The following is a 23,120-nucleotide window of genomic DNA, read 5'->3' as shown; positions in this document are numbered from 1 at the left end:
AAACAGAAGCCACCAAATAAGAATCTTATCAACTTCCTGCCTACATGCACTCAGCTGTTACCTATTCCTTTTATAGTATAGCCTCTTACTCCAGGGGGATGACAAGGTCAAACTCATCCCTCTACACAAGCTCTAGACCCCAGCTCCTCTTTCAGACCTTGGTCCATTGAATATCTCCTCTATTTAAAACTCTCCCTCATTTCCAGCTCTTTTCCCCTTGTGTTCAAGCAGATGAATGAGCAAATGGAACACTCTGGACTCTACATTTCCTTTCAACAACCCCCATCTCCCTTCACAGTGACCCTTAAAAAAATTGTTATAAACCCATTTATGTTTCTCAACAACAACAAAAAAGTCTCATCTCCTCCTTCAATCTGATATGACTCTTTAGCTACTTCCCAAATTCTCTAATCTTCTTAGTCAACTTTCTTGAAAAAGTAGTTTGTACCCTGGTCTCTTGTTCCTTACTTCCCAATCACTGCTCAACCCTCCTGCTTCAATGACATTACTCTTGCCAAGGTCAACAATGACTTCCAGGTGGCTCACTTGGTTCCTTACAGTCTTTATCTTGTTGACTTCTTTCCAGAGATCAAGGCAGTTGACCGCTTTTGCTATTTAAGACACTCCCGTCCCTTGGACCAATGATACTAGATTCCTTTCATTTCTTCTTTCTCCTTTGCCCTGTTCTCCAATTCTCTTATGCAGACTCTTCCTCCTTTGATATTCTCTGAAATGCTGTTTTTCTTCAAGGTCCTATCCTTGGATTTTTTCCCCTCTTTAGACATTTTCCAGAGCTTTGATTTCCATGTGTATGCTAATGACAACCAGAGATAAGTCTGCAGTCCACACATCTTTTCTGAATTTTAAATGCTTGGATATAATTCTCAATTGGACATCTGCACTTAAATGTCTTTGTGGCTCATAGAACTGAATACATCCCCCCCCCCCCCAAAAAATTCTTTATTTATCCTCTTCTCTCAAAACTGCCCCTCTACCAGCATTTGTTATTTTGGTAAATAGCATCTCCACTTAAGAAGTCACCCTAACTAGAGACTTGGGTATTGCTTGTCTTTCTCAGCATTCACCATGCTCATCTCCCATATCTAATCAACCACGGAAGCCTGCTGATTACAGTCTCCTAAGTAATTGTTAAATCTATCCATCCTTCATCTCATCTAGTGTAGACATTTCTCTGGTCTACACTAACATTACATTCTCTTAGGTGACAATAGTTTCTTTCTAATTCAGTCTTCATAAATCATCCAGAGGGATTTTTAAAAAATGCAAAGTTGATTATACCATTTCCCTACTAAAAACCATTCAGTAACTTCCCTTTGCTTTTAAGATAAAGTTCAAACTTTCCATCATGGTGTGATAGGCAGGTTAATGACCCCAAAGATGTACATGTCCTAATCCCCAGATTTTGTGAATACTGTATGTTACTTTACATGGAAAAAGGGACTTTGCAGATATGATTAAAATGAGATTATTCTGTATTATTTGGGTGGGCCCATTCCAATCATGTGAGCTCAAGAGCAGAAGACTGGTTGAGAGAGTTGTGAAGACAGAAGAAGAGGCAGGCGAAATTCAAAGCATGAAAAGGGACTCCACCAGCTGTTGCTGGCCCTGAGGATGGATGGGGGCCATGAGCCAAGAAATAGAGGCAGTTTCTAGAAGCTGGAAGAATCAAGAGAATGAATTCTCCCCTAGAGCCTCCAGAAAGAAACATAGCCTTGCTGGCGTCTTGATTTTAGCCCAGTGAAACCCACTTCAGACTTCTGATCTACAGAACTGTAAGATAATACATTTTATGTTTTTTTAAGCCACTAGTTTGTAGTAATTTGCTACAGCTGAAATAGGAAACTAAGACACATGGTCTAGAGAACTGTACACGACTATCTCCTTAATTCTTAAACTTCATTTTTTTCTTCATTGAAGTTCCAGCCATATTAAATTTGAAATTTCCAAGGTAAGTTACTTTTTTTCATGCTTCAGGCCTCTAAACCTATTATTTCCCACTCACCATACTGACATCATTTTGAGCATATTTTTTTTCCCTAAGAAATGTTTTAAATCTCCTGAGTGATTTAATTTTCTGTGCACATATTTTTATAGCATCTGGTTTTTCCCTATAGCATAAGAACCTTTGCAATGATATATTTCACTTATTTAATTATTTTTTCACTGAGTTGTCCATTCATTTACTGATTCATCAAATATTTATTAATCATCTTTAATTTGATAAATATCAAAGATATATTGTGTATAAAACAGAAAAACAAAATAAAACAAAACCATGATCCCCAAACTAACAGAATTCATGTTCGAGATAAAAATATCAGTGAGTTAAGGAATTTTTAAATTTTGTTCAGCTTGTATATATCAAGTGCCTAGATACAGTAGATGCCAAGTAAATATTTTTTAAACAAATAAATGAGTAAGTGCAGAACGGGAAGTCCTTGATCATTTTGTCTTGGACAGTTGGCCTGTATTTGTTATGATCTCCTGGTGAGTCACCCATGTTGTATTTGTGGGAGAATTCCTTGTCATTAATGTTAGCTTCATGACTGGAGACAACATTTTTGTAAGCCTGACTCTTGCCTACATCACCCAGAAAACCAGGAGGCCTGAAGAACATTAACCTTACAAAAGTGCAGATTAAATTGTATGACGCAGGCTGCCAAAACTTCTTGAGGAACTTGCTTTCCTAGAAGTCTGACTATTTGTGTTTATCTGAAATCACATGGCTGAGAAATTCTTTGCTAAAACTTTTCCATAAAACTCAGGTGGCAGCTAGAACTGACAAGCCTCATCAAGGGACAAGGGCATATTCCCTTTTATGATTGATAGCATTGGTTTTCAATATCGATTGCACATTATATCCCTCAGATATTAAACATAGGAATTGTAAAGTTGTGATCATTACTCCAAATCAATTAAATCAGACTTACTGAGGATGGGCTTTCTTTAGGCATCAATGTTTTCAAAAGGGTATGCCAGGAGATTTCCATGTTTATGCAATGTTGAGAGACACTAGTTGGAAACATCTGGTGGATATCCATGAAATCTGAAAGGGTGTTATTTAATGGGGAGGGGTGCTCATTATATCAAAAGAACCCAAGCTTGAAGCCATAGTTGACCTGAAAATGTCATGGAGCTGGTCTATGATTGGTTTCAGGAATTACTCTAGGCTCTACCTATTAATGTCTCTATAGATTTTTTTTCAATATCTTCTAGTTTTTCTAGTTGTTGCCTTCAACTGGATGATCTCTTCCTGTTTATTTTTTTTTTTGTATTCATCACTTACTTAGATGTTCATATTATCATTTTGTTTTAACATCTCCCCAAGGTCTTCACCTGGTCTTTCCTCTGTATGTGTCTGTATTCAGATTCACTCTTCTTTTTTTTTTTTTTTTTTAAAAATATATTTTATTGATTTTTTACAGAGAGGAAGGGAGAGGGATAGAGAGCTAGAAACATCGATCAGCTGCCTCCTACACACCTCCCACTGGGGATGTGCCCACAACCAAGGCACGTGCCCTTGACCGGAATCGAACCCAGGACCCTTCAGTCCGCAGGCCGACGGTCCATCCACTGAGCCAAACCGGTTTCGGCTAGATTCACTCTTCTTATAGGGACATCTGTCACATTGGATTAGAGCTCATCATAATGACCTCACTTTAACTTACTAACCACTTGAAAAGCCCTATCTCCAAATACAGTCACATTCAGAGGTACTATGGATTCGGAGGTCAACACGTAAGTGTTTTTTTGGGGGGGTTGGGGTGGGGCACAATTCAGCCCATAACACTCAATAAATATTTTTTGATAAAACAATTTCTTATATTTGTCTACTAGTTTTCTAGTTTTACTGGACAATTTTCAAAGCTCATTTTCCCATTAAAACTTTATGCCACTGAGGGTATTAGCTCTGTTTTATAGATGGGAACCTAAAGCCAGAAAACTGTACTACTTATCCAAAGTTAGGCAGTTAGTAGCAGAACTAGATCTAGAATCTTCACCTCTGCACTCGTAGTTCACTGCAATTTTGCCCTGTCCCCTATGCTGCCATTTCCCCCGACTCACTCAAATCCTCTTTGAATTAAACTAAAAAGTCATAGTTTACTCAATAATTTCCAGATGAGCCCTGGTCCGTTTGGCTCAGTGGATAGAATGTCGGCCTGTGGACTGCAGACTGAAGGGTCCCAGGTTCGATTCCGGTCAAGGGCATGTACCTTGGTTGCGAGCACAGCCCCAGTAGGGGGCGTGCAGGAAGCAGCTGATAGATGTTTCTCTCTCATTGATGTTTCTAACTCTCTATCCCTCTCCCTTCTTCTCTGGAAAAAAATCAATAAAATATATTAAAAAAATAATTTCCAGATGTAATAGTCGCACGAGTTTTAGACATTTTGAAATAATGAGGGCATTTGCATGAATAAGGATAGATACAGTTTTTCTGTGTAGCATCTCCAGAGAGAGCACATCAATTAGACAACCTCCTTCTTGCCTGGATTTAAGCAAGGATTTATTTCTGGGCTCTCTATCCTATTGCATTGATCTCTATATCTGGCTTTACCCCAGCACCTTTCATTATTGCAGCTCGGTAGTATAGTGTCATATCAGGGAGTGTGATAACTCACACTTTGTTCTTTCTCCATGCCTCTTCAGCTATTCGGGGTCTTCTGTGGTTTCACATAAATGTTAAGATTAGTTCTAATTCTGAGAAGAATACCGTTGGTATTTTAGTAGAGGTTGCATTGCATGTTTATATTACTTTAGGTAGTAAGGACATTTTAACAATATCAATCCTTCTAATCCATGAGCATAGTATATATCCTTCCACTTATTTGTGTTATCACACACTGCTGGCGCAAGTGCAGAATAATACAAACCTCACCAGGCCATAGGGCAATTTCAGCAATTGATTACCTTTTGACCCAATTATATCGCTTCTGGGAATTAGCCCTCAGGTACAATAATCTGCTTGCAAAATGATATGTGAATAAGGCTATTCATTGCAACACTGTTTATAGCAGAAAAGATTGGAAGCAGCCCAAATATTCAATAAGAGACAGATTATCTCAACGGTATAGCCACACAATGGAAAATTAATCAGGTGTGAGGAGAATAAAGAAGTTCCTTCTATACCAATACAGAAAGGTCTCCAGAACATATCATAAAGTACAAAGAAAAAAGCTAAGTATGAGATAGTATATCTTTAACAAATAAATGTTTAGAGTAAGATTATAAACTAATAAAGGTGGTAACCTACAGGGAAAGGGTGAGGTGGATGCCGGGAGTGTTCTAAGTACTTTACATATAGTCACACAGATCGCATGAAAAGTTATGAGTAGGGAAATTGAGACTTCTTAATGTATACCTCATTATAGTTTTTGATCTTTGGGTTGTGTAAATATTTTGTCCTTTACAAATTAAAAAGTAAAGATAATGATAGCTACATTCATCACACACTCACCACCTGCCTGTTACTTGGCTAAGCACACTGCTTTCTTTATCTCAGGAATTTCTCCCAGCAGGTCACATTTTTGTTCCCACTTTTCAGGTGAAGAACAAAGTTAGAGAAGTTAAGGCGTTTGCGTAGGCCCTAGGGTCACAGAGCTAGTAAACTAACGCAGGTCACCTAGCTCCAGGATCTATGTTATGAGCTGCTATTGTATTAGCACAGTGTTTTTCAACACTTCTATTCTACCTTGAGAAACATACAAGATGATATCCCCCTCACGACCTTTTCTCAAGGACACACACATGTTTGCAAAAAAAAAAAAAAAATGATCATTGCGAATCTCCCACAGCAATAGCTCACAGCAGCTGTGACTTAAGATGAAATGTCTGCAGCCACATGATGTCCCCTGCATGCTAGCTGTAACTCCATCCCTTCCTCTCCTAAACCAGAAAGCATATCAAAGTGGAAGTAATGGCAGTGTTATTATTTTAAAGGATATGTCACATGTATCAAGTTCATAGCACATGACAGGCTTAGCTGTAAGTACATTCCATTTATAATATTGAACCTTCATTAGACACCTTATTAAGTTGAAATTCTACCCTGTACCTCAGAGTTTGACCTTTTTTGGAAAGAGGGTCTTTACAGAGAAAAGTCAAGTTAAAATGAAATCATTAGGGTAGCCCCTAACCCAATATGACTGGTGTCCTTATCAAAAGAGGAAATTCAGAATCAGACAGACTTGCGCAGAGGGAAGACGAAGTAAGGTGGCCATGTGATGATAGAGAGTGTGGAATGATGTAGCTTCAAGCTCAGGGATGCCAAGGATTGCTGGCCACCACTGAGAAAGATCCTCCCCAGAGCCTCTGGGGAGCACGGCCCTGCCCACAGCTCGATTTCAGACTTCTAGCCTCCAGAACGGTGAGGCAATACATTTCTGTGGTTTGAAGCACCCAGTTGGTGATACTAAGAAATGGATACAACCACCACGTCACAGATGAGGGAATGAAGGTACAGAGCGTTTGAATAGCTTACAGGATCAGTTTGTAAGTCATGGCCCCTTGAACTGAGCTTGGGAAGTCTAGGGCTCCATTCTAATCAAATTCGTACTTTTAAAAACTCTTTATTCTCTGGCTGAACAATGTGTCTCACTTCAGGACTGATCTGAACACTCTGTTTTGACCTCAACCCTGTTCCCAAGGGCAGAGCAGGGCAACCCTAACAAACTCGCGAGGGCATGGCGGTGGGAACGCGCAGCCAAGTCCACTGAGCAGCGCAGCTGCTCGGAGCTGGGGGCCAGCCAAGGGGGCTCTCTGGTCCTCCCTGAAACAGCTGAGCGTGGCCAGGACCCAGGGGGTACAAACTTCAAAGCAGTTGAAGCCTTCCCCACAGGCTCTCATTTTTAATCTGCAGGAGTCACAATCCAGGAATGTGGGTTGTTAAATTATCATTTTTTATTTTATTTATTTAGGGTCAGGGTAAGTACCAGAAGGCTAAAGCAGCTCTCAGGAGCTGACTCTCCAACTCTCCTTTGTACCTGATGCCGAGTAAATGAACATATTATCTAGGTGGGACAATGCTTCTCAGAGACCATGGGAAGAGGAGGAGGTGAGATGGGGGAAAGCCTGGCGGAGCACTGGACTCAAGCCCTTGCAGGACTGGGTAGGACCTCCCTGCCCCCTCCTGGGGCAAACCACGTGCCATGGGGGTCCAGGCAGTAAGGCAGCCTCCACTGCAGCTGCCAGGCAGGCAAAGAGATGCTTGAGGTGGACATCAGAGTCCAAAACAGAATTGAGTTAAACCACAAGTCAAATGACCAAAGAAGCACTGAATGCAGATCAGTCATGTCTGGGCAGGGGGACAGTGCTTGGGAAGCTATTTCTCCAGCCATCCTGTCACAGCTCACAGTATTTCAGTACCGTCATCAGAGCATGCTGGATGGGGTCACAAGGCCTGTCCTCCAGCAATTCTGGGTATGGTGTAGATGTTCTGTATTGTCTGGTTGGTATGGTTCCCCCACCGGCTTGGCATGGGCTTCGAGTTTCCAGTGAGGATCAGAGCAAAAGGAGAGAAAGTACGTTTCTTTGCTGAGAGCGCGACCACACAGCTTGGGGTGTTAAGGACGAGAAGCACAAATGGTTCATTTGCCCAATGTGGGGGCCAGTGGGCGATGACTTCGATAGGTTCAGTGTTAGACATTGAGACAGAGCGTGGGAAAGATTAATTTCCTTAGCTTTAAACTTCTCAGACGTTAGATACTGATAAACCCAGGTTTATCTACTCGAGTGAAAATCAGCTTTGTTTTAGCATTCCAAGCACTTAAAGACTATCTCAGCCTTAGCATTGAATGCTTTTGCCCCCCCTCACCCCTAAAGAAATGCCAAGAAACAGCAGCAAGTTTCCTCGGAAAACTCTCAAAGACACACCCATGCCTGTTCTTACCCTTTTTCAAAGTTTAAATTCTGGGGCTACATATCTCAAGGTGGGTTAACATCTTTTACCTGCTTTGCTATGAAGTAGACCTTGAAGTGTCCAAGCCCGCAGTGAAATTGCAGAGAAAACAGAAGAGGGACTCACCTGGGAGTGGGGCCTGCTGTCAGGACACTGATTTCTAACACGCATATCCATATCGCCAAGGCGAAGCCCCGGCCCCCCGCCATCTGCTCTGCTTGGGCAGCTCTGAGTGCAATGGCCAGCTGGGTCCACGGAGGCACTTATTAGCAGAGGGTGAGGGTACCGGGAACAATTGTTTGTTTTTTTTATCAGATTTTTGTTGAATTGCCTTCCTGGGTGCAAAGTCCAATCAAAGGAGAGATATTTCATAATTCTTGGCCTGCTGTTTTCTCGTATTGACAAGTATATTCAGGCAATGCTCAATTGGCTGAGATTAGCAGCGGTGTTAAAAGGACAACAAAAGCAACCAACCAAGTGTTGCTCATCTTCAGAGATTCTGAGGAAAAGGGAGTGTGTAATTTGGGAAAGAAAGGTCTGTTAATAATTTCCATAGAGGCATAAACACAGAATTAGTAAGAGAACTGTGCTGGCTGGAGAGGGAGGCCCCACAGAGCAGTCCCAGTGTCAAAACGAGCTGTGTGGGCTATTAGCACACATGGGAAAGGCGAAGTGTCAGATGCACCTACAACCCAGCTTTCTTTACAGGTGTAGTGCATGACTTTGAAGAATTCAGGTCAACTCCCTACGGCATTTACATTATCCCCTAACAGTGGTCGGCAAACTCATTAGTCAACAGAGCCAAATATCAATAGTACAACGATTGAAATTTCTTTTGAGAACCGAAAACCGACTTCTGTGCATGGGCCATGAAGTTTCAATCGCATTGTACGTGTGCGCCCACATGTGGTATTTTGTGGAAGAGCTACACTCAAGGGGCCAAAGAGCCGCATGTGGCTCGCAAGCCGCAGTTTGCCGACCACTGCCCTAGGAGAATATGGTCCAGAAACACATGATCAATTATGTCAGCATGAAAGATTCTGAGATGGAACAATTTGCTCCAACCCATCATAAACAATGCCACTCACCCCCCACCCCCACTTCCTTTTGCATGTTCTCCAGGACTTTCGGAAAGGGGAAGGTGTTTTGGAAGTACCTGAAAAGGTGGCCATCACAGCTACTCTTAAAACACTGGTTGAGCCCTGACCTGTGCTGCTCAGTAGGTTGGAGTGTTGTCCAGTACATTGAAAGGTCACGGGTTCAATTCCTGGTCGGGGCACATACCTGGATTGCAGGTTTGGTCCCCTGTTGGGGCATGTATGAGAGGCAACCGATTGATATTTCTGTCTCACACTGATGTTTCTCTCTCCCTCCCTTCCTCTCTCTAAAAATCAATAAACATATCCTTGGGTCAGTATTTTTAAAAATTTAAAAAAACACTGGTTGCATAGTAGAATGACTTGGGGACCTAAGAAAAAACACTGACCCCTGCTCACCTCCACCTGATTGTAAGAATTAAGCTGGAACAGGCTCTTGCATCAGTACTTTTTAAAGTTTGCGGAGTAAATTTTCAAACATTATCACATGCAAAGACCAATAAAGCAGGGGTAAGTTGTGGAGGTAACAGATTTAGAGGTAGTTTTCCCAGGACTGCCCTCCTTCTCCAGAAACAGTCCTACCTACAGTGAAAGTTATCTGCTCTCACCACCCTTTCTTGCAAGAGCTTGATGTGTCTAATGGGATTACTTTCACGGGCTTTCCTGAGCTTGATATTTGTAAGCAATGTGTAAGGTCTACATGCAGGCCATGCAGGATTACCTCACTCTCACACTCTGTTTCCCCGTTCTTTGGCTTTATTGAGCCATCCAGCTCTTTGATTGCTCCATTTCCCTCCAGATTATCATCTTTCTGCTGGTCTATCGTTCATACTATTTCTGAATCCCCTGTCCATGAATGAACTCCTCTCTGAAACGCAACTCCCTCATACAGCTTCCACTCCTTGCACCGGCATCTATAAACAATCTGGCACCACTCCCACCTATAACATTTTCCACTGCTTTGCCTAAATCTCGTGGACACTGTCTCTGACTATCTATCCTTTCATTGGCCTTTGGTCAGTTAATTTCACTTGGTTGAGATGTATTTGGCTTCTGGAACTTTAGACTTGGACAAAAAGAAACTAGTGTTTGAGGACCAAACCCAATTCAGATTTATCAGTTAACAACATGTCAACCCAATTAAATGTAATAGATGACGCTTTGCAAATCTTAAACTCTCTTTAATTTTTTTCTCTTTTAAAATAATGTTTTCTTGGCCCTTTACAACTCCCAGGCTGAACCCTGAGGCTTGTTCCCAGGAAAGATACAGTAGAATAAAAAAGCAATTAATCACATGTGCATCTCAAAGCAGTGGGGACGACCCAGGTTATTATGCAGAATAGGTGAAAAGACTGCCAGTCTGAGAACTAGTGAGAGGGGGAAGACAAAGGTGGGAGAAGAAGGCTGGGAGATGTCTGTTCTGAGTAAGTTTTTCAGGCCAACTACCCAGAATAGAGCCAGCATGATACGTAGGTTGAGATCAAAGATAGGTGTTTCTGTCCTTGCCGTCTGAAACGCTGGGAGAACAGCCTCCAGACTTTCCCAGTATGGGGAAGCCAACTCAGAATAAAAGTGTTTGTGCCATGTACTTGGCAAGACGGGAGGGACTGAATTTGGCTCCCTGGATTTCTTTGGCAACCAGGGGCCACAGAGGCCGTCAAAGCTCCCCTCTGACCTGAGGAGGGAGAGTGGGGGTAGCTGGCAGGCTTGCTGGGAGGCTTGCTACATTAAGGGCAACATGGGCCTGGAGCTGAGGGGGAAACTGGAGAAGCACTTACAATCAGACCTCAGGAGCCCAGAGTTATGAGGGCCAAGGTGGGGGCCCAGGGAGCAGGGAGAACCACCAGGCCCTGCAGGGCCCCCAACTGCATGGAGAAGAATAGAGTCCACAATCTTCAGTCAAAAGCTTTAGCTATAGGTAGCAACAAGGTAGATGAGGTGATGCTGCAGAGACTGGAAGAACCAGAGGACAGCATAAGGACCTGTCTGAGGATCTAGCCCTTTCTCAACACCCGCCTCCCCGCCACACCCCCACACCCTCATACTACTAAACATTATCATGGAGGAGAGCAGGAAGAAGGAAAGATATTTGGATTACTGAGCACATATTTAAAAGAGATAGTTACTTATGGAGGGAGTAATAATGACTGGATTGAGGTTACATATTGGCACCTTCACCCAGCAAAGGGGAGGCATGGGAGGAAGATCAGACTGGAGCAAGAAAGAGAGAAATAAAGCAAGAAATAAAAAAGCAAGGAAGAAAGTTACGTTTTTCTTTGCACACAAGTGTTGTGTAAGCAACTGTTTGAGACCTTGTTAGGAAATACATGTGTCTTCTCCAGACATGTTCGCTAAGCTTTCTTCTCTAGGGATAGGGCAGCTTGATAATTACAGATGAGTTAAGTCAGGAACTTGATCCTGTGTCTGGTCCAGCATCATCTCCTTTATTTACTTTTTCTCTCCTCGCTGACTTGTGCTTTTCACTCTCATGGGGTTGTGTGTGTGTTGTCGATGGGCTTCCGGTTGTCTCTCTGCTCTGTGTTTACTCGTTCAGTTTTCAACATTTACAGTTCAAAGGTTTGTGTTTGTCAAATTAAAAGCTTAAGAAAGTCATCACCACTGATACAGATTTTTAAATCCTGAAGAACTTTGGAGGAGAGAATGTAAATAAACTGAGTGTCATCAATACATAGGTTTAACCAGTTCATTAAGAGCATGCTGCCACTGGATGGGAGATTTTGATGAAACTACACAGCAGGATTCCTGTTATAAAATGAAATGTGTGATCAGTCTTCCTCATTGACCACAGGGCATGCATCTAACCTGACTGTAAGCAGATGCAGGATGATTTGCTATTTATCATGTAGAACAGTGGTTCTCAACCTTTCTAATGCTGCGACCCTTTAGTACAGTTCCTCATGTTGTGGTGACCCCCAACCATAAAATTATTTTCGTTGCCACTTCATAACTGTAATTTTGCTACTGTTATGAATCGTAATGTAAATATCTGTGTTTTCCGATGGTCTTAGGCTCTACAGCAGCGGTTCTCAACCTGTGGGTTGTGTTATGAAGTAGCAACGAAAATAATTTTATGGTTGGGGGTCACCACAACATGAGGAACTGTATTAAAGGGTCGCGGCATTAGAAAGGTTGAGAACCACTGATAAATTGGGAGAGCATTGCTCACACCCCATTGTTCATTGTGGGTAGTCTGAAGCTTGCATTAAAAACAAACAGGCTCACTTGTAAACCCTGAATTAGAATGGACTAAATGTGAGGTTAAATTGCTGTGTTGCACTGAGAATTAGAAAATTCAAACTTTGAAGTGATAACTAATCCATGCTGAAAGCGAGCTCTAGAAAGGTCAAACAGTGATTAACTTGCCAAATTAAAAATGAATGAAAACATTTTTTTCATCCATTTTTGTGACAAGCAAATTGGTTACAGGAAAAGTACTATGAATAAAATCTTGGTGAATGTAAGATATGCCACTGTAAAGGGAATGGTGTCGGTTTTAGAGGCAATGGAGTGGTTAAGTGGTTAATTTGAGGTCAAGTGCAAGGACATTGGAGACTGGATGGGATTTCACTTTAGCCTTTTACTAACTCCATGACTTTGTGCCTCAGTGCCCTCTTCTGTAAAATGGTGGTGGTGGTGGTGGTAGTCCCTTCCCAACTCAGAGGTGATATGAAAATTAAATTATTTATTTGTAATACATTCAGGAATAGTGTCTGTAGGTGGTAAATTCTGGGTAGGTTGCTGTTATTATTCATTGACTTCTGTGACCTATTCCTGAATCCACTATTGTCTGCCAAATCTGGCAGTGTCATGCTTGCAATGAAGTAAAATGGAGAGCTACAAAGCATTTTATTTTATTTTATTATTATATATTTTTTTCCATTACCATTTATCCTCTCTATACCCTCTTCCACATCCCCCTGTGCCAATCAGGAAGTAAGAGCTCAGGAGTTTTACAGTCCTCCCCTCGATATCTTTCCAACGGATCCAACTGAAATGGCACAGCCCTTGAGTTCAAAGTAGGTTATGTCAACATTGAAGCCTACCGTGCTGTGGCTTTTAATTCCCTACCTCCTTCCAATTTTTATCGTCTCTGGTAATTCTCATGCTACTCACACACAGAAACTAGTCAGTCCTCTGCACTCTTTGCTTCCACTTTCTAGTCAAGGTACCTTGCCATGGGCTTTGCTGACTATGCCTTCCATGTGCTTGTCTTCTGCCCAGAGAGTGCTACGAAGTCAAAGACTGCTGTGATCTGCATTTGGTGGTGGGCCAACATTGGGTTAACTATCATCCCGGCATGTGGGAGTCGCATTGGCTAATCCACCACCCATTTCCAAGGCCTTCCTGCCAAGTCTGGCTTCATGGGCATGCAACCTGCCCAGTGCTCAGGGCTCAGCATTCAGAAGGACCCCATCCTTGCTTCAGTGCTCTATTGTTGCCATCTTGAGATTCTTAATTTTATGTTTGAACTTTTGTTTTGAAAGCAAAGTCTGATGGGAAAATCAAGCATGCCCATGAACAGAGGAAATACGCATGGAAAATGTCACCCCATTTGTACACAGTGTTCATGTTGCCCTCTGAACATGAAATTCAGGTGAGCTCATAAGGTGTAGGAGTTCAGTAACTCAAAGCAAAAGTGAATATAAGGTTAAGTGGATTATGTCCATGACTAAGTGACAGCTCTGAGAAGTCACACTGTTCCTTTGAACTAGAACTTGCTTCCAACACACAAAAAAACACAAATGATCAAGAAACACGGTCAGACCTTTCTTATTAGTGTTCTGTCCCTGCATTAGCCACCTACTTACGCTGAAAATAATGACATAGAAAGAAAGATAGGACAACACAGAGTTTTTTCTCCCCCCTATTTTCTTTACTGATTAGTAAACTAGAGTCTATAGTAGAATGTACGTGTGTCAGGAAGTGAATTAAGAACAGTGCAGTGCTTCCATTGTTCCAGAAGGAAGGAAGTACAGTGCATGTAGGACTTATGAAATGCAAATTGTATTTCAGTGATTCCACTTATGAGTTAAAGATCAGTGGTAAAACTCATGTGAATATCTAAAATTTTAATTTTTTGTTGCTTAGAACATTAAATAGCAGATAAAATACACCACAATATGGGATAAATTGCAGAAAGAAAAGAAGTTGATACTTTAATGCCCCAAATGGCACTCTTTTCCTGTTGAACAAAGGAATTTTATTTTGCCCTAGGTCTCACAAATTATCTAGCCAGCCATGTCTCTTCCCTAACTATCTTCACTATAGAAGTTGATAAAACGTTAAGCCTGACTTCCCAGTCTCCCTTGAACCTCGCAGTGGCCATGAGGCATAGCTGAAGTCCACCAGGCAATCCTTGGGAACAACTGAAATGCCCAGAACAAGGAGAAGACATTGAATTGTGCTGCCTTTTCTCTTTCTGCCCTCCCTGTTTGGAGCTATGCAGCCATTTTGTGACTATTAGGAGCCAAAAGGCTATAAAAGTTGGAGTGAAAAGCTAGGGAAAAGTCTGTGTCTTTGAGGGCCTTGTTGAACTAAAACCAGCAGCCATTAATCTAGATTTTATTATGCGAGAAGAATAGCCCCTACTAATTTTAGTCACTGAGTAGCCCATACTCTCATCTTCCCAGAGACGGGCACTCATATGATTCAGCACACCAGAGAGGGTTAGTAATTAAGTACACAATTCCAGAGAAGTAAGGGCCAACAGGGTCCCTCATTGGGTGAGTTGACACGTGGCTGGTCCTTGTCCATCAGCATTGCTGTAATTAGGAAATGTTAACAGGCTGCAGCCAGTTCACAGCCTTGTATATGTCCATGTTTGGCCCATCAACTTAGAACATGGGTCTTAGTTATTTTGAATGGAAGGGAATTAGTTAAAACCTTTCCCAGCAGGAGTCAGGTGTTTTAGTATTTAGCAATCTCCTCCAGCGGTAATAGCTTGACTATTTGCCAGGGGCTTTTGGGGCGCTCCCATCTTTCACTAGAAGACTTTGTATTGAACCTTTTCGGGAATTTGGGTCAGAGTCCTCACTCATCAGTTTATTGCAGAGTCAACAAACTCCTGAGTTAGCTGCGTCCTCCGTGCTTCCCCCTCCCTGCTTTTAGCACAGGAAAGACACAGAATTGTGCTCTCTCTGGACACCACAGATAACATTTTGATGGAAGAGTTGAAATCACTTGCTGAGAAGATCTCCCTACCACAACACTCAGTCTTACAATGAAATACCATGGAAACCACTCTCTGAAGAGGTGGAGCAGATCACGGCCATTCTCAGACACGATGGAGCAGAAACAGAGCCCGCCTCACAGGGGAACGATATCTACAGAATGACATTCTGTTGTGTAAATGGTAAAGCGTCTCTCAAATGCAAGATTATCTTGAGAAAATCAACACCTTTTCTTTTCTTATTGCCTTTATGTGAGGCATTTGGGAGCATGCCGACTGTTCAAGTTCAGCTTTTAGCTTAGATCTCTCTGATACCTAACTGAAAGCCTCTTCCAGGTAGAAGAGGGTTACCACAAGAGATGGACTTCCGGCATACAGGTCTGAGTAGCACCCATGACTAGAGAGATGATAAAGACGAGGTCCGGTTCCACTTTGCTGGGACACTTCAGTAAGCACCTTCCTCTGCTTGGTCAACAGTAGTTCCTGTTATGCTGAAACCAGTGTCCTCCCCTAGCACACATGAGCAAGGGTTAATCTCTGGCAAGATCTTACAGATGCCACCTGGAAATGGTACATGGGCTCAGTGGGTTAGACACACTGCAGACATCTGGATAAATCAGGTAATTTGTGCAACATGCGCTTATCAGCAACCGTCTCCACCTGTGGCTTTCTGGAAGCTGCTTTTGTGTGGAGTATGTTTCTTTATATTCTACTCATTGTTGTGAGAAAGAGAGCAAATGTTCAGGTCAGGGGAAAGGTAAACAGTAATACCGAACGTCCCATAACAGTAAACACCAATCAATGACACCTCCCCGCTCCCACCATACACACATACCAAATTTCTCTTATTCTTAGAGGAATCAAGTTTAGCACCAACATTTCTGTATCCAAGCAAGGCCTGCCTTCGGGTCATCTTCCTCAAACGTCTAGGTCTTCTTGAAAAGAATGAGAGCCTCGAACTTTTATACAGGGGCGAGTGTTTAAGGGTGTCCTAGGGTTAAAAATAACTGATCATTGGCCGGCCCACCTCATACAGAAGCTCTCCTGAATGGCCTGCGCCAGCCTGAGCCAGTCCACGGTTGTGTCCTGGTGAGGTCAAACAAGAACAAGAATAAGCAAAGAGTAAAATGTGTGAGCCAAGAGTTCACTATTGAAGGGTTTTTATTCCTGACATCAGTTGAGGTTGTGCTGGTGCAGGGCTTATCCACTGGATTCCCATTAATCTCCCAGGAAGGAGGGATGTAGGTCTGATAGAGGAGAATAAGGAATTGAAAGATATCAGATGATAATTTACTTATGGTCCTATTTAATGCATCTCCACTTCCTCTTCATCTTTGTGACCATTCACAATGTATTATAACTAACATTTCTTCCTAAGACAGGTATATTTTATATCTTGACCCTAGCACATCAACACAGAACAGGGGTTATATGTTAGAATAAACTGATGGTCACACATGAGATTCTGCCATTCCAGTTTATTGAAATGAGTAAATTCATAGCTTTATTTGCATACAGAAAGTGCACAAGAAAACAAGTATGTATAAAATATTTGTGTGGCTGATCATCACTTTAAAAAAATTTTTCTACTTTCAAAAATTCAACTATCTAGAAATAATTGCCTCCAGTTTAGCACATTTAGGTATTTGGACATATAAAATACTATTTCAAGTCTGTGTTTATAATGACTGAGTAGGAAGCCAGATGGAAAACTATGCCAAATATGATGAGCTATTACCATTAAACAAAAAACTATGGGACTTTAGCTTTGACTAGTTGGGGCTAATCAATAGAGATTCATGAGGCCAGTATCTTATTTAGATAGTAAGCAGTCATCCTCTTCTTCTACCTAAAGGTTACATGTATGTGGTTGATTAAAACCCACAAGAACCTGAGAGCATGAGGGGTCAAGAGACAACATTAAAAACCCAACATAAACAAATAAAACTCATTTTGGCAAGAACAAACCCTCCAGAACTGTGCCAGCAATAGGACTGAAAATGAACTGGGTAGTTTCCAAGGTTATAGAGAAAAATATTTCAGACATTCGGTTTGCAATGATAGGAGGAAATAACTGTTCTGCAGGTTTTTGTGTATGTTTTTTTTCCCTATTTATCTCCCAACTAACTATGAGGTTGTGGCTTCCAGAAAACTTTCCAGTTACTTGATAAAGGTCTAGCATAACCCCAAATAAGCACCTAACATATTTGGCACAATCACATTTAACTTTGTGATGTGTTGTCCTTTATTGCTGAGTCCAGTTCAGGTTTTCTTCAACATTAACTGCTCTCCTGGAACTTCAGCTCAAGAGGATGGCCCCTATTCCACAGAAAGGATAGAGGCTGTCCTATTTGCAATTCTAGTTACTGGGATTAGCAATTACTGAGAAAGTGACAAGAGTTCAGATTTGTGAATCATTAAAGGTTTTGCCCCACAAAACTTCATTTCTTGTGAAAAGGAGATATGAACCCAGGAGCAAAACTGATTGAAAAGAGAATCAGAGGGAAAAGGAGAGGAGACACAAATAATGCATTTCCCTCATTGGCAAGAGCTAGCAGACTGGAGAAAGGATTCTCTTGCCCTTGAGAAAAATACAATCTTCAGAAAGAGGAGAAGTATATCTTTAAAAAGGTTCTTGGGTTTGTCGGATTCCAAAGTGCCTACAGAGAAGTTGGACCTGCTTCAATTTTACTTTAAAAATTCTCTGGAAGTGATGGTGTGAAGCAAGATTTAAGAAGGTGCCCTGCTCTACTACAATTTTTAGGTTTTATGCTCTAAAACGGAACCCCCCACACAACCTTGAACAGTAAGAATTTTAAAATTTATTCAAAGCATTCTGATCCGAGGGGTGGCTGCATCGCACAACCAGAGGGTACATGGTAGAATGTTCTAGAAGGTTTTAGGGACACAATAGGCAAGGGTTCATGTAGGGAAACTACTTCATTTATATTTAAGCTAGAGTGTTTAGATTCTTAATTTATTTAAAGCTATAAGATTCAGTTTAGCGTTAACCTAAACAGAAAGTGAGAGACACTTTACAGGTGGAAGAGGCAGCAAGAAATAAGGCAGCAGATAATATGCAAAGCTGGAACAAGGGCAGAGGTCAGGACTAGTCTGGCTATCAGCTTTGTCCTTGACTGCTAAGGCCAACCTTTCTGTTCCTCTGGATAGTCAGCAAGCCAAGTTCCTAGAGAAGTATGGAGAAGAGAAAACCTGTGGTTAGAATTTTTGGATTGAATATCAATGTATTAAATATCAAGCCATTATTTAAAATGTCAGTAATAGTATCTCCTAGGGGTGATGCAAGAGGGTTAAATAAGATAATAAATGTAGAACCTGTGATAAAGTGCCTAACACAAGTGATCAATAATGTTAGCTATTTTCTCCCATGATGCTTCCCCTCCCAATCTGTTAGTTTAGCAGGTTGACCAAGATTATTCTTCCTTCAAGACCTAAAGAAAAAGGAGCCTCCAAAGAGAACTCTAGTCAATTCAATTTAGTGCGAACAGTTCTCCTACCCTCCTAGTGTAGTTTATATTTTTCTATTTGTTTAATGATTCTCCTGGAGAGGAGGGTGAGAATGAGTCTCTGCTAAGACTTCTAGGCCTTCGATATGTTACAGTCTTATTAGCACTTGTTAAAACCAAGCTTTTCTCTTCAGCACCACACAGGGATACTTTAGGGCAAGGGTGGGCTCTGGAATTTTCCTTTCCAACAATCTCACCCAGTTCTCTGAAGCAGATTTTATGAAAAAGCCCGTAAGAAACACTGCAATTGTAGAAATGCATTGTGGGGGAGATGATCCAAATTGCAAATAAACTCAGTCTCATTGTTGTCAGATAGAAAATGGTTCTTTTCACTCTTTCTATGGGTCTCCTGAGCCAGCTATGCCCACCTCCTAAATGCAGATATACCTCCTTCCCTCCACTAACTTTAATCTTTCCATGTCAATCAAAGTTGCTTCCACTCACTGTTGAGAAGGAAAGGGTGGTTACATCAATAACTTACTTAGGATGAAATCCACTAGCGGAAAGGATCAACTTTCAAACTCATCGGCACTGACACTGCTTTTGAAGGAGGTATTGGCAACTGTCCCCACTTCGGGATTTAATGCCATCAGACTATTTAAGACTAGCTTCGAAGGGCCTCACAAAGAAATAAGTACTGATTTTGGAGGCAGAGTATTGTGATCATTACCTGTTAAGCTGACCTGTTTTGTGGCTTCAGAAGGTCAACAGATTTTGAGCCTTCTATAGCAGCGATTTTCAAACAGTGTGCCAGGAGAATTCTTAAAATATGCAATATCTGACTATTGGGCACTGACCTATTTTCCCTTAGATTTTCAAATGAAAAAAAAAATTACAACAGCCAACACAACATTGGTCATCCAGTACAAATGAATCAGAATTATACCTATTTTTTGTCAGATCGGCAAAAAATATAGTATTTTTTTTGTGTGCCACAGAATTTTAGTAATTATTTTTGTGGTGCCATGAGATGAAAAAGGCTGAAAACCACTGTTCTATAGGAACCAAGTAATTACCAGGATGCTTTGAAATCACTTAAATATGAAGGTAAAACAAAACAAAACAAAACAAATCAAAACTAGAAAGCTGTAGGTATTATGCTATGTTTTACTTCCATACATACCTGAAATATCAAAAACACAGGATATGATAGAAATCCACATGCCCAGGGGTCTATTACTATTTTTGATATATCCTATATAATAAAGGGCTAATATGCAAATTGACCAAATGGCCGAAGGACTGGTCACTGTGACGTGCACTGACCACCAGGGGGCAGACGCTCAATGCAGGAGCTTCCCCCTGGTGGTCAGTGCGCTCCCACAGGGGGAGTGCCGCTCGGCCAAAAGCTGGGCTCACAGCTGGCGAGTGCAGCTGTGGCCTCCCTGGGAGCGGGCCTAAGCCAGCATTTGGACATCCCCTGAGGGCTCCCAGACTGTGAGAGGGTGCAGGCCGGGCTGAGGGACCCTCCCTGCCCCCCCCCCGCCCCCGTGAGTGCATGAATTTCATGCACCAAGCCTCTAGTATATATATATGAAGTCTCTTCTTAAACACCCAGCCTAGTCATTATCAAAGTAGCTAAGTATAGATTTCCATGTCTATTACTTCTAAATGATAGGGACTGAACCTCTTCCCAATTCTAAAATTAAAATTTCATCCTCACCCCCTATGCCACTCTACTTACAGAAGTTAGGCAAAAGGACTTCCGAAAGGATCCCTATATACATCGGGAGATGCAGGTTGAGGAGAAGCCATCTATGGAGATACAACCAACCAATCAGTAAGTATACTTATAGTTATAAGAAAAAAAAATACTTAAGACTTCTTTAATTTCTTTAAAATTCACATAGGTCACAGAAGGGTCTACAATGATTTATATTTGCCAGCTTATAACTAGTGGTGTATATTTATTATTTGGATCAAAACCAAGGTGCAGTTAGGTTATGTTTGCTTCCCCAGAATGGGAAGTATTTTTTTTTTTTTTATGAGCTAAAGAATCATGGGTGAGAAATCAGGAACTTAAATCTTTGAAAGATTTTTTTTAAGATAGTACTTTGGTTTGATTTTCTCTTCAAGTATTTTCATGAGCCAGGTTCAATGAGATACAAAAGACTTTTTCTATATGATATTCATTTCTCAAGTTTAGAATAGACATCCCTGCAAAAATCACCTTCCCCCAGTTTGAGTTGATTACATGGTGGTGGTTCTCAATGGTAAATCTTATTCAACTGTCCTTTATCATCACAGAATTGTTATACCTACAAGCAAGGTTAACTGAGGAGGCAGTAGCTCTATGTGGCACACACTGTGATTGACAGCTTGCAGCAGCTGATACTTACAGAGGCTTGTGATGAACTGAAAGAATTTTTAGAGAAAGGGTTCTCAAATGCATTGTCAGAAGAGTTGGTAGCTGGCGGGGCACCTTGTCTGGGAGCTGGCTTTGGTGGTTCTAGAAGGTGAAAAACCCAAGTGATCAGTAGACAAGCTTTCCCTAAATATAGGGAGCAGTCCCCAGTCAGGCTTATCTTAGAAAGTAAGTTCCATGTTTTTGAAATGTACATCAATGGAGCAAACATCACCACCACATACGAAGGCTCCCAATTATTACAGGCAAATCCATCCCTCTCAGAAGAGGACACCATGCATATTGATTGACTAGAAGTGAAAGAGCTTCAGATTCCCTCACGGGAGGCCATGGAGCTTGGTGGAGGCTTTACTATACAGCCCTCCAGCTACGAGCACCCATGGAATATCAATAGCTCTTGGCAGCCCTCTTAAGATTTGTCACAAGAGGGCAGCATAGGGCCAGACCTTATAAAGTGAGATGAATAGCTTCATAAGGTAAATGGTTAAATTGTCTCCATAACCACCCATTAGGCTATTGGTGGGTGGGAGAGTTTTCTTCTGATGGATTCTGTGGGCTCATATGAAGTGGAAATACTAGTACTTGTTGGCATAGTAGATGAAGAAGTGGGTAGCTTACCATTGATCTTTTTCAATAGTTGGTTAGCATCGAAGTCATCGTGGTCTGCATTCTCTTGAGGAATGCCCACTTTGCTGTTGAAATAACTGGAGAAGGCACTTGAAGTCCCCGAGGAAGTCTGGTCTCCCTTCCTCGCGGGGACCGGAGGCTGCCGCAGTTGTAAGTCCTTAAACATTTCTTTCACTTCCTTGACTTCTTTATCCCCGAGGGGGTCCAAAGCAACGAAGGCATTGGTGGAGATGTCCTTAGGGGGGCCAGTTCTGGGAGGTGGTTGAGGAGGAGTGACCAGGAGAGAGGAGAGCATAGAAGGGGACTGGGTAGACACAGCAGGAACTGGAAAAATATTGCTCTGAAAAGGATTCCCCAGAGGGCTTGCTGATGACCAAGTATTGGGTGACACAGATGCTGATGGGCCCCAAACAACAGGGGCTGGAGGGGGAGTTGAGGCTGCAAAGGATGAAGGCTGGTTCCAACCTGCAACCGCTGGGCTTGTGGTAAAAACCATTGGTTGACTGAATCCGGCAGGCTGAGCACCCATCATGGCTCCTGGGACCATGGAAGGGGACTGATTGAACACGAGGGATGGCGGGCTCCATGGTCCTGTGTGGGGCGGTGTGATTGCTACACCACCTGAAGGAAGCGAGAGAAAAGACTTATCAGGAGACAAGCTCAAAGAGGATTTCTGAGTTTCAGAAAACAAGTTTGCCGGAAGCATTTATAAAGCATCTACATGGCCAATGCCTTCATTCATGGAAATGAAGGCTCAGATCACCAGGAGATTAACGAGCCAATACAGTATAGGTGGTATCCAAATGCAGGTGGCATTTTTTTAAAATTTTTTTTGCAGGTGGCATTTTGATGCCCTTTCTTTCTACCACATCTTTTTGCTTCATTGGAAGGGGTAACACAGACCATAAGTACCGAGTCATGAAAAAATGGGCCCTCCTCGTACATACACTGGTGTGTTTTAAACAGTTAGAACCGAGCCTGTCAACACTGTGAATACATTTACACATACAAACCATGCTGATTATGAAGTAGTTCATTAAGATAAGTCATGGGACACTCGGAGTCACTGATTCCATCTTTCCATTTGGCAGCTGGCTACTGTCTGAGTCTTATGGAAAGCAGCTGTCACACATGTGCCTTAGGCCTCAACACGCTTACACTCTAAAGAAACCATTTCAGAGTTGCCTTGCTTTTCAATGCTGCCAAGGTTGATACAGCTATACAAAAGGATGATAAAATTTGGTTGGTGCCAAGATACTTTTAGGTTTTTCTATATGAACATGGAGGAAAGGCTGGTTATCCCAGGAGGGCTGTTTCAAATAAAAGTGCTTCCTGCCATGTGTCACTCACTAAACGTTGCCAGAAGTTAGAACAGTGTGTGCAAAAGAGGAGGGGAGGG

General features: G+C 41.9%; 2 protein-coding genes across 5 annotated transcripts in view; both read right to left on the bottom strand.

Annotated features, from left to right (window-relative positions):
• C9 (complement C9) overlaps positions 1 to 8,124 on the bottom strand; it is a 33,199-nt gene extending 25,075 nt beyond the window's left edge. The window contains exon 1 of the mRNA XM_008155597.3: positions 8,042 to 8,124. Within this exon, the coding sequence (XP_008153819.2) occupies positions 8,042 to 8,124 (83 nt within the window). The remainder of the gene's footprint in view (positions 1 to 8,041) is intronic.
• A 10,199-nt stretch (positions 8,125 to 18,323) lies between these two features.
• DAB2 (DAB adaptor protein 2) overlaps positions 18,324 to 23,120 on the bottom strand; it is a 45,648-nt gene continuing 40,851 nt past the window's right edge. For all 4 annotated transcript variants that reach the window (XM_054715308.1, XM_054715309.1, XM_054715307.1 and 1 more), the window contains 4 exons: positions 21,713 to 22,342; positions 21,069 to 21,178; positions 20,414 to 20,484; positions 18,324 to 18,389 (listed from right to left, as the gene is read on the bottom strand). In XM_054715308.1, the coding sequence (XP_054571283.1) occupies positions 20,419 to 20,484; positions 21,069 to 21,178; positions 21,713 to 22,342 (806 nt within the window). In that variant the 3' untranslated portion in view covers positions 18,324 to 18,389; positions 20,414 to 20,418. The remainder of the gene's footprint in view (positions 18,390 to 20,413; positions 20,485 to 21,068; positions 21,179 to 21,712; positions 22,343 to 23,120) is intronic.

Source organism: Eptesicus fuscus, chromosome 4 (assembly GCF_027574615.1).
Source record: "Eptesicus fuscus isolate TK198812 chromosome 4, DD_ASM_mEF_20220401, whole genome shotgun sequence".
In the NCBI taxonomy this organism is placed as follows: Eukaryota; Metazoa; Chordata; class Mammalia; order Chiroptera; family Vespertilionidae; genus Eptesicus; species Eptesicus fuscus.
Note: the sequence above shows the minus strand (reverse complement) of the source record. Positions and strands in the feature narration are given on the sequence as shown.